This window comes from Salmo salar, chromosome 01, assembly GCF_965601325.2.
Source record: "Salmo salar chromosome 01, fSalSal1, whole genome shotgun sequence".
NCBI lineage: Eukaryota > Metazoa > Chordata > Actinopteri > Salmoniformes > Salmonidae > Salmo > Salmo salar.
Window position 1 is genome coordinate 56,337,157 of NC_138291.1, and position 12,232 is coordinate 56,349,388.

Below are 12,232 nucleotides of genomic sequence, written 5' to 3' on the forward strand. Positions count from 1 at the left end.
ATTTATTTAGAATTCAAGGCACACTTAACCAGCATGGCTACCATGGCATTCTGCAGCGATACGCCATCCCATCCCATCTGGTTTGCGCTTAGTGGGGCTATCATTTTGTTTTTCAACAGGACAATGACCCAACACACCTCCAGGCTGTGTAAGGCAATTCGACCAAGAAGGAGAGTGATGGAATGCTGCATCAGATGACCCTGGCCTCCACAATCACCTGACCTCAACCCAACTGTGATGGTTTGGGATGAGTTGGACCAAAGAGTGAAGGAAAAGCAGCCAACAAGTGCTCAGCATATTTGGGAACTCCTTCAAGACTGTTGGAAAAGCATTCCTCATGAAGCTGGTTGAGAGAATGCCAAGAGTGTGCTAAGCTGTCAAAGGCTAAGGGTGGCAACTTTGAAGAATCTAAAGTATAAAATATATTTAGATTTGTTTAACACATTTTTGGTTACTACATGATTCCATGTGTTATTATTTCGTTTATTTATTCTGCAATGTATAAAATAGTAAAAAATAAAGAAAAACCCTTGAATGAGTAGGTGTGTCCAAACATTTGATAGGTACTGTATGTTCAACTCATAAACTAGTTTATCCAGTGACCACTGCATTTAGAAGCATAGCTACTGCACTGCCTGGAATGTAGCTGGCGAGCTAGCATTCTGCCTCACACTGGCCATGCAGTAGCCAACTAATTGTGGATACCAAAAGACTGAGCTATCAAGACTTGGGAGCTCATGGGCACACAGGCTACATTAGCCAACTTGTTAGAAATTATTACACCACGGCAAGAATATCTGGTGACGAGTTCGTTTTCAGACAATTATTTTCAACTCTTCAACTTAGTTTATCCACTGACCACCACGTTTAGGATGATGGCTAATTACTGAAAAATAGCTAGCTAGATCACTGGCCAAGCTGTAGCCACTAACTAATCGTGGACGCCTTAACTTGCTCATATCAAGCAAAGCATACCAGACCGTTTGTGGAAAAGTAAAAAATAACAATTTGTGGGCAATTTTTTTGAATGATCAGACATTTAAACAAAAATAGATTGGTTGCTAGCTGGTGATGGTTTCATTTATTTCCCGAATTAATTAGGTGATCAAGCTGAAGCTGAGATTTCCAATCCGTTTGTTCGGCGCTAACTGCTCATGCACGATATAGCTAAACAGACGTCTCGGTAGAGCATCTGTGTGACGTCACACTCAAGAAGGCTCAACCAATCACCCGGCGGGTTCTAGATCAAGACTCATGAATATTCATGACATTGCCCCTGCCCATCCCACTTTCGGATCCAGGGACCGTCTCTGCTGATCACATCTGCCAATCACATTCTCCGCATCTAAGGTACTGAACACAGCTGGTGACAGCTCGAGAGTTCGCCGACAAACTGCTATCAGGTAGTCATTTTTAAAATGTTGTAATCTATTTAGTTATAGCAACTACCATCAATGCAAGCTGTAAAATGACTCCCAACTTATACTGAACAAAAATATAAGTGTTGGTCCCATGTTTCATGAACTGAAATAAAATATCTCAGAAATGTTTCATACGTACAAAAAGCTTATTTCTCTCTAATTTTGTGCACACATGTTTTTACATCCCTGTTAGTGGGCATTTCTCCTTTGCCAAGATGATCCATCCACCTGACAGGTGTGGCATGTCAAGAAGTTGATTAAACAGCATGATCATTACACAGGTACATCTTGTGCTGGGGACAATAAAAGGCCAGTCTAAAATGTGCAGTTTTGTCACAGAAGACAAAACCACAGATGTCTCAAGTTTTGAGGGAGCCTGCAATTGGCAATGTCCACCAGAGCTGTTGCCAGAGAATTTAATGTTCATTTCTCTACCATAAGTCGCCTCCAACGTCGTTTTAGAGAATTTGGCAGTATGTCCAACCGGCCTCACGACCACAGTCCACATGTAGGGCGTTGTGTGGACGAGCGGTTTGCTGATGTCAACATTGTGAGCAGAGTGCCGCATGGTGGTGGTGGGGTTATAGTATGGGCAGACATAAGCTATGGACAACGAACACAATTATATTTTATCGATGGCAATTTGAATGCACAGAGATAAAGTGACGAGATCCTGAGGCCCATTGTTGTGCCAGTCATCTGCTGCCAGCACCTCATGTTTCAGCATGATCTCAACAATTCTTGGAAGCTGAAAATGTCCCAGTTCTATGGCCTGCATACTTACCAGACATGTCACCCATTGAGCATGTTTGGGATATTCTGGATCGACGTGTACGACAGCGTGTTTCAATATCCAGCAACTTCGCACAGCCATTGAAGAGGAGTGGGACAACATTCCACAGGCCACAATCAACAGCCTGATCAACTCTATGTGAAGGAGATGTGTTGCTCTGCATGAGACAAATGGTGGTCACACCAGATACAGACTGGTTTTCTGATCCACCTCCCTACCTTCTTTTTAAGGTATCTGTGACCAACAGAAAAAATAACAAACACTAAGTCTCAAACTCACTCAGGAAACGAATGCACACGGTAAACAATTCAAGCTTCTGCAAAGGACCACAGAAAACACACCTCTTTTAACAGGGACACAATAATGAAATAATAAGGCACACCTGAGTCCAATAAAAGTCTCTAGGGTGGTCTCTGGTGCCAGGAAGAGTCATGACAGTACCCCCCCTGGACCTGGGAAGCTGGAGACGATAGGTTGATGCGACTCAGGATCTTGAATGGTCCTTTGTCGCGAGGAGTGAGCTTCCGCGAATCCACCTTTTAAGGGAAGATCACGGGTGGACAGCCACACCCGTTGACCCAATCGGAGGAGCCAAAGAGGTCTTCGGTGCCGGTTTGCCTGATGTTGGTGTGGGGCAGAGGAGCAAGAAGGATCGCGCTCTGATCCAGGTGCGGCGACATCGTCGAAAGAACGCCTCGGCTGATGGCACCCTCGCTTCGGCCTGTTGTTCAGGAAATGGGGGGCGCACCCGAACTGACACTCAAACAGCGACTGTCCAGTAGACGAGTTTGGCAGTGTGTTATGAGCATTACTCCACCCAGACGAGGAACTTGCTCCAGTTGCTGGCCTGAGCGGAGACGAAGCAACGGAGGAACTTCTCCAGCTCCTGGTTGGCCCACTCAGTTTGCCCATTCGACTGAGGGTGGAACCCCGAGGAGAGACTCACCGATGCCCACAACAGGGAACAGAAGGCCTTCCAATACCGTGCTACGAACTGGGGCCTACGATCTGAGACAATGTCGTGGGGAAGTCCGTGTAGTCAAAAGACATGGATAATCATGAGATCAGCAGCAGTGAGGAATGGGAGAAGGTCAAATAACTTCTTAAAATTAAGCACATTAATTTGCTTTACAACGGGTGTAGAGCCTAACTGGCATATGCAGCGTGTGAGTTTAAAGTTTTGTGGAGATAATTTTCACCATAAAAATGCACCTTTTATAATAAAATCATTACATGCATAATCACATTTGCAGTCCCTTTTGAGAACAGTGTTTTCCTGCTAATGAAACATTCATGCTGCCTTGTGTGCATTTCTGCGCTTATAATGTGAAGATATAGACATAGTTTATTAACATTCTGATCTGTTACGTCAGCCTCAGTGCTTAAAGTTTTTTTTCTTCTTTGTTTTCTGCCTTGTTCAGGGGCAGAATGACAGATTTTTACCTTGTCGGCTCTGGGATTCGATCTTGCAATCTCTCGGTTAGTAGTCCAAAACTCTAACCACTAGGCTACCTGCTGGTTGTACTAACTTGGGATCTATCCAGGGGCGAAAATCTGATATCAACTTTGGAGGGGACAATTACATGAAATTTTCTCAAGAGCAATTCCTGAGGGGGACACCAAAAGTAGTGCTGTAACACATAGCCTACATTGTAATATGGTAAATGTATATTGAGGAACCAAAGAAATAAGGTGTTTGCCGTACTCCTAACTACCGGTACCCAAAACTACACAACTAATCACAACAGCAATACCATTGCCTTTAACAAATCTTAGTTCAGTCACCAGTTTAAGTTGAGAGTGGGGGTATCCATGGCATTTTCCAATTATGTTCCTATTTTACAAGTCAAAAAAATTGAGAACCTTTCATAATGTTGCCAAACAAAGACTCAACAAACTTACCTGAGACTCCCTGTCTCTGCCAGTCTGTCCCTGCATATCTGTCCCCAACTCTGCTGTCTGTGTGCCATCTGTTGCCTGCTCTGCCTAATGACATCATTGTGAAACATTTCCATTAGAATTTCATTTCTTTCTTTGAGATATTAGGCTACTAGGGTTCTTACTTTGCGTTTTGGTGTACTGAAAAATACTCTGATGTCCGTCTTTTATTTTTCTGCCATTTTTCTACCTGGCTGGCTGGCTACACACACACACAGTGTGTAGGTTATTTACAGTAGGAGATGGGCTTCTATCATCTTATCTTTTATCATTCTATTTGGGCTTCGATCTAAAAGGTAGCTAGCAAATGTGAAACGGATTAAAATTACAAGAGTTGACAGCTGTATGAGTTCACCATTTACACAACATATGCTGCAACCTTTTGTAATTTTAATAGTTTGTTTCATATTGGCTGGCTTCCAACAATAGCTGAATTTGCAAAGCTAGCGAGCACCAATTCCGTTTCAGTGGTGTTTGCTATAATCTTTGCTACTTGGGTTAAATAAAGGTGAAATAAAATAAATAAATAAAAGTTCCCTTGCGACAATTTAGCTTTTGCAACGAGACCATTAAATATATTTAAGACAATGGTAGATGAGAGTGTAGTTCTGTTCAGTTTGGACTTCAGTTTATCGCTAACCTTATCACAGGGACTTTGAAGCACTAATTTACATCATCTGCATGCTGATCTTGGAATAAATTGACGATAGCAAAGATTCCATCTTTGACGAGGCCACATAAATGGAATAGGTACTAGCTAGCTTAATAGTTAATATTTGCTCGCTAGCTCTACATATTCAGCTAGTGTGTGTGCGCGATTGACTGGATTAACCTCACGTCAGTTACATTCATTGAGTGCCTTTCAGACAGTGGATACGACCCCTCTGTTACCTTGCCAACTAAGGAACTGGCAGTGGATCAAACCATTGTGAGGCAAAGGGTGGGGGTTCGCAATCTTTTGAAACTTAAAAACGCGCTATTAAGTGTCTATAATCAGCACAATTGCTTTCCTTGCGTATTATTAATATTATTTTAATTACATAGTTATGTTTCAGTGATATATTGGGGGGGACAAATCATATTTTTCCCAGGATGGGGGGGTCGTGTCCCCCCCGTCCCCCCCGGGATTTCCGCCCCTGTATCTATCAACCGTCTCTGACTAGGTTTGGAATATTTATTTCTCGCACGGAATAGAATAGGTCAACTTTTGTACTATGGGGATAATAGATTAACATAGGCTAGTGCTTATGCTGTTCGTTAGGTCTACTCATCTTATTGGCTGACGAAAATTAAATGTGGACAGATTTTCCAATATCTTCAATATGCGCCTCGGGAATTGGATAAGGACACGCGCATTTGTGTCTTCACTTGTAGCCTGTGAGAAAGACCCAATCTTGTGATGGAGAGCCATGTGAGTGAGAGGTACTTAGGAGCACAGAGAAGGGAATTATAATTATTATATTTAGCCCAAGGTCACAACAGCCACTGGCTGCAAAAGGCCTGGATTTTTTTTAGGGGGCATTACGGCCACACAAAGGGGATGCCACTTGAAAATTTCAGGCATTACCAAGTGCTTCTCTAACTGTAAATGAGAGACGGATGAAGTGTGTACAGCCTGCGCAAAAAACAAAGCAGAGCTCATGCCTTTTATGCAACTTCTTTCTAATCATCATTAGAGTCACATCATGCAGCCTTATAATGTATTAAAATCAAAACACATAGCCCAATGTTTGTAGAACAACCAAAGTTACAGTAATAACTCTAAATTAATCATATAGGAGTACCTATTTGTTTGTTAACCGCTCAACACACTTTTATTCAGCTATGCTCAAGTGTGTTCCTCATGTTATAAAATGATATAAAATAATGCCCTGGAATTCAAAGCAAATCTTGTTTGCTAAATGAACTAGAGTAGCCCACAGCCATATGGCATAGTCAGACCAGGGCCTAACATAAGGACAACTCAGAGTATGCTATTCTGTTCTTCTGAAATATTTATTCAACTTTTAAAAATGTAGATGTTCCAAAGGTCTGCATCAGTGGCTTGTAGGCGATGCGTGGATGCCAGGAGATGCTAAATGTGCTTATGTTTATTAACAGTCAATTACTAGGAGATCGGCAGTTATAAATTGGACAGTCACTGGCTGACAAAATGTCATGACCACTACAGCTCTAGATGCATCCAAAGCAAAAAAAACAGACATCTCTAGCTTAAACTGACAGATTTTTATGGGGATGTTTGTATTATGCTCATTTGATTTCCGCGTGGGGTGTAGACATCGACCTTAGGGGGTTACCAACCATTCCTGGACCTGACTCCAAAAGAGCGAGCCACTCAAGTACCAAAAGAGATGATTTGTTGATACTGTTTCCTAGTGACAGAATCTGCACAGGGCTGACTGTTCAATGCCCCATATATCGAGCATTCATTTTGTGGCTAGAATTTTATATAATAGTTTAAATTGAAAACAACAGGTTGATGCCTCAATTGTTGTTTTGAATATTGGTTCATAAACCTGATGCCATGGTCAAATCTGTTCCCAACTATCTTGAATTTTGTAGTTGTCAACCCTTTCAACTTTAAGTGAAAGTGATATCTTATACTATTTTTACTAGTCATCTTATTAAGGTGTGCATGGTTTTTCATTGGTGCACATATAAATGTGCATTTAATGAATATGAACACACTCCGCACAAATTCAGTTTATAGAATCCGGGAAATATCCGGGAAATATCTCAATTACAAAACCAAGAAAGCAACTTTAAAGCAGGTTAAATATTTGTTTATTTCTGAATGTAATGTTCAAACTCATAAGATTGACAAATCAACATTTTTAACATTAACTAGATGGGAAACTTTTTCCAAACATAAGACAATTAATCATAAGCATCATCATGCTCATGTGATACAACATTTGGGTTAGAGGCATTTACAGAACATTTCCATTGTTATTGTTATTGTTATGCTCCTATATCATTATTACCTTGAGCCATTGCACAACTAGATATTAACACCCCTTACTAGCACAGAGTTAAGTCCAAACAGAACAAATGTCAATGTTATGAGGGTCATATTTCAGCTTCAAGTTTCTAAGAATACCATGTACATAATATACAGCCAAAATACTATGTAAGCACTTGCGATACAGTAACAGTAAGGCGTTTCCTCTGAAGGTGGGTACAGAGGGGCCTTTGGCAGCAGCACTTAATATGAAACGATCCAAGGACTACACATAACTTATAAAGTTATCAAGTTCCTTAGGGTTTTTAATCCCTGATCATGACTCCCTGATATATTAGTTTTAGCGATTGTCCCAAACGGCAAACCCCGGATCTTTACTCCAGGTGCACTAGAGAAAAGCGCTCAAAATATTTTTACGATTTCAAATAGTATTTCAACCCCAGGTTTGGTACTTTCAAAGATAGTTGGAAAATATTCCTTCAAATGCAGTGCTACCCGCCATGAAGAGTTCCCCCCCCGCACCCTTATTGGAACGAACTAAGATAACTTCCCCTACCTGACAGAACATACTTAGGTAAGATCAATGAAAGAATGAGATGCAGAAGAGAAAAATAACAAAACAATCTTGCATTGTTTGGTGATAGCTGGAGAGATTGCTGTTTTTGCTTGGAAAGACAGGGTGAGGTAACAATGGCCCAAGTGGGTCAGTTGTTTTTGATCAGAGCCAAGAACTCCTCCCGGGTCTTGGGATCCTCTTGGAAGAGTCCCAGCATGGCGCTTGTCACGGTCTTGCTGTTCATCTTCTGCACACCCCTCATCACCATGCACATATGACTGAAACACACAACACAATGCTCCAAACTCAGTTGTTATAATAATAACAGATAAACTAGTGCACTCTTGAGAACAACTCTTTGATTCATTGAATGAATTGATCCAAAACACATAAAACATAGGTGGGCTTAACAACCTCCTGTCAGCCATGACATAATACCTGACACAGTTTGTGTAGCATAGGTTTGCAATTAATTCGGGCATAGAAATATATGGAGCAATACAATGTAATTCACATGTAATACAAGACATGTAGTACATAGTAAAAAGACACTCACGCTGCCTCAATGACGACTGCTACGCCTGCAGGCTCTAATGCCTCTGAGATTGCTGTAGCGATCTGCTTGGTCAGGCGTTCCTGCACTGTAGAGGGAACAACAAACATAAAGAGCCGAGGTTAATACTCTAGATACACTCAAACCCACAGACTCTCTCAGCAAGCTGCTGATAGTGATACCGAAAAGACCAAAGGATACTCGCCTTGAAGCCTCCTGCTGAAGATTTCAACAATCCTGAAATAAATGAAGCAATAAAAGGGAAGTTAGTAGAGTACCAAGTAACTCTGAACGTGCATGTGTGTGTGTGTGCATGCATGCCATGTCTGTATGTGTGTGTGCGTTCATGTGAGCACTTGTGTGTGTGCGTACGTGCCTGCATGCATATCTTTGGGAATACGATAGCAACTGAATATGATCACTGACCTTGCCAGCTTGCTCAGACCAACCACTTTATTGTTTGGAAGATATCCAATGTGAACCTTTGGTGTTGAAACAAAGCACACAGTAGCAAATTCAATAATAAACCCAGAGAACGTCTGAATTATAGATTTGTTAACCATATATCATTGACATTAGCAGGATTTCAACAACGACAAATGAAACAAGGGATGTTCTGAGTGTCAGAATGCGTTATACATATCAAGTGACCCATACTGCTGCTATGTAAGTCCAAATAATACGCATTTAATTGCTTCATGGCTTCATTATACATCATTGGTTTTCACCTTGCCAAAGAAGGGCACGAGATGGTGCTCACAGAGAGAGAACATTTCAATGTCCTTCACGATCACCATCTCGTTGTGGTTCTCGTCAAAGATGGCATTGTTCAGGATGTCTGGGGAAGAAGAGGTAAGAGAGACAAGTGGAACAATTGTTTTGCCCAACTCCAGATTGCAGCTTTGTATGCATAATGAGTTTTCTCTACTTGCGATCTCAATTTGCAGAGACACTGGGCGCCATGAGGAAAATGTAAAGTAATGGACCGCGCTCTTTGCAGCAAATAGAATATGACCTGATGAATACAATGAAAACTCAAAATGAATAGCTAGACAAAATCTGAATTACACTTTGTTGCTTCCAATGATGTATGTGTCTATGGTTGTTTCTAGTAATGTTTGAAATAACAATGGAGGTCTGATATCTCCAAAGCTAAATAAATCGTGCACACATATCAACTTGCACTGTAGCTGTGCGGACAGTTTATCAAGACTATGCAGCCTGAGGGATGAGCAAGGATAAATTCGTTTTAAATAGGCTTGTGTAAATATATAAGACCACACATTAAATGCATAATAAAACTGTAAAGAACAGAACCTTTGAAGATCGTTCTCCTTGTCGTTTGAACGTCACAATCTACCTCATTATCTATCATATATTTTAGATTTAATTAAACACGTGTACAACTATTCATGCAGGACGGTCAATGCTCTCACCATTTACTGTCTCGTGATAACCTTTGGTGAGGAACTGCATTGCTTTGGCTGCCCGTAATGGTGTACGCAGTAGACCCTCACGTTCCACGTCTTCTCCCAGTTCTCGAAGCACGATGCCGTAGGCTCCTTCAATGGCAGATATCTTACACACATCCTCTGACTTCTTGTGGGACTTCTCCTCCTTGCCCATCAATTCAGCTTTCTTTGACTCTATGGATTTTTCACTGAACCCGTTGAGATATTCTGTAACAATTTTTCCGTTGCAGACGCCGTTAATCTCTGATGCTTTTTGGTACTCCATTCTAATAAAACTGAAATAACTTGATTCAATGCCCTGTGTATAAAGTCACCGCTTGTTGACTAAGTTGTGGTAAGAGGTGACAGTAGACTATTGCTCGTGGCTTGGGTGGTGACTGCAGGCCCTATTTATGGGTGCGCCTATAACTGTCATGCCCGTTCCTATATTCGTTACGGAGTAGGCACATGGCTTCTCAGGAGAAAGTGTGACTTTTTGGTCTACAACCACCAGACATGATCATAACGTGGCACTAATTGAGGGAGGCATCTTATCACCTATGCTAAAAATCGATTTTAGTGAAAATCATGTGAACAATAAACCGTTTTGTAACTAACTACAACCCAGCACAAGTGTTAGAAAAGTGTGAGACCGCGTGAGTGGAAGTCCCAAGTAGTCAGGCGTTACTCTCTGAAATGTGGGATTCTGCAATGTGTCACTGTATGACTAGTAAGGTACAATGTATACACTCATTGAAGGGCTATATGGTTATGAAAGGACAGAATAAATATAAACTCAGCAAAAAAAGAAACGTCCCTTTTTTCAGGACCCTGTCTTTCAAAGATTATTCCTAGAAATCCAAATAACCTCACAGATCTTCTTTGTAAAGGCTTTAAACACTGTTTTCCATGCTTGTTCAATGAACCATAAACAATGAATGAACATGCACCTGTGGAACGGTCGTTAAGACACTAACAGCTTACAAACGGTAGGCAATTAAGGTCACAGTTGTGAAAATTTAGGACACTAAAGAGGCCTTTCATCTGACTCTGAAAAACACCAAAAGAAAGTTGCCCAGGGTCCCTGCTCATCTGCGTAAACGTGCCTTAGGCATGCTGCAAGGAGGCATGAGGACTGCAGATGTGGCCAGGGCAATACATTGCAATGTCCGTACTGCGAGACGCCTAAGACAGCGCTACAGGGAGACAGGACGGACAGCTGATCGTCCTCGCAGTGGCAGACCACGTGTAACAACACCTGCACAGGATCAGTATATCCGAACATCACACCTGCGGGACAGGTACAGGATGGCAACAACAACTGCCCGAGTTACACCAGGAACGCACAATCCCTCCATCAGTGCTCAGACGGTCCGCAACAGGCTGAGAGAGACTGGACTGAGGGCTTGTAGGCCTGTTGTAAGGCAGGTCCTCACCAGACATCACCGGCAACAACATCACCTATTGCACAAACCCACCGTTGCTGGACCAGACAGGACTGGCAAAAAGTGCTCTTCACTGACGAGTCATGGTTTTGTCTCACCAGGGGTGATGTCGGATTCGCGTTTATCGTCAAAGCAATGAGCCTTACACCGAGGCCTGTACTCTGGAGCGGGATCGATTTGGAGGTGGAGGGTCCGTCATGGTCTGGGGCGGTGTGTCACAGCATCATCGGACTGAGCTTGTTGTCATTGCAGGCAATCTCAATGCTGTGCATTACAGGGAAGACATCCTCCTCCCTCATGTGATACCCTTGCTGCAGGCTCATCCTGACATGACCCTCCAGCATGACAATGCCACCAACCATACTGCTCGTTCTGTGTGTGATTTCCTGCAAGACAGGAATGTGAGTGTTCTGCCATGGCCAGCAAAGAGCCCGGATCTCAATCCCATTGAGCACGTCTTAGACCAGTTGGAACGGAGGGTGAGGGTGAGGGCCATTCCCCCCAGAAATATCCGGGAACTTGCAAGTGCCTTAGTGGAAGAGTGGGGTAACATCTCACAGCAAGAACTGGCAAATCTGGTGCTGTCCATGAGGAGGAGATGTACTGCAGTACTTAATGCAGCTGGTGGCTACAACAGATACTGACTGTTACTTTTGATTTTGACCCCCCTTTGTTCAGGGACACATTATTCAATTTCTGTTAGTCACATGTCTGTGTAACTTGTTCAGTTTATGTCTCAGTTGTTGAATCTTGTTATGTTCACACAAATATTTACACATATTAAGTTTGCTCATAATAAACGCAGTTGACAGTGATAGGACGTTTCTTTTTTTGCTGAGTTTATTATGTATAACTTCAAAAGACAGACAGGTGTAAATGATAACAGACAGTGACTGGCAAGGGAATGGCAGTTGGGACCAGACCTGGGCCAAATACATGTGTCAAATACTATTTGAACTGGAAAATACTATTTGACCAAGGTCTGTTGTGACAGAAAATCAAATCAAATCAATGCTTCGTAAACAACAGGTGTAGACTAACAGTGAAATGTTTACCTAGGGGTCCTTTTCCAACAATGCAGAGTTAAAGATAAAAAATAGAAATAGTGACGCA

At 42.1% G+C, this 12,232-nt stretch overlaps 1 protein-coding gene across 1 annotated transcript; it reads right to left on the reverse strand.

Annotated features, from left to right (window-relative positions):
• Positions 1 to 7,671: 7,671 nt before the first annotated feature.
• LOC106605086 (GTP cyclohydrolase 1) lies at positions 7,672 to 10,066 on the reverse strand. The gene is made up of 6 exons (XM_014200379.3): positions 9,660 to 10,066; positions 8,952 to 9,061; positions 8,650 to 8,705; positions 8,429 to 8,460; positions 8,227 to 8,311; positions 7,672 to 7,948 (listed from the first exon to the last, which is right to left on the reverse strand). Exons 1-6 carry the CDS (start codon positions 9,958 to 9,960, stop codon positions 7,819 to 7,821), a joined length of 714 nt encoding a protein of 237 aa, XP_014055854.1. The 5' UTR covers positions 9,961 to 10,066; the 3' UTR covers positions 7,672 to 7,818.
• Between the last annotated feature and the right edge of the window lie 2,166 nt (positions 10,067 to 12,232).

What these genes read in the sequence shown, in the direction of transcription:
- LOC106605086 (XM_014200379.3), bottom strand. Translation starts at nt 9,960, where the DNA reads ATGGAGTACCAAAAAGCATCAGAGATTAACGGCGTCTGCAACGGAAAA. An exon ending in GGTCTGAGCAAGCTGGCAAG is followed by an intron (nt 8,461 to 8,649) that starts GTCAGTGATCAT and finishes CATTTATTTCAG; the next exon opens with GATTGTTGAAATCTTCAGCA. An exon ending in CTTCAGCAGGAGGCTTCAAG is followed by an intron (nt 8,312 to 8,428) that starts GCGAGTATCCTT and finishes TTCCCTCTACAG; the next exon opens with TGCAGGAACGCCTGACCAAG.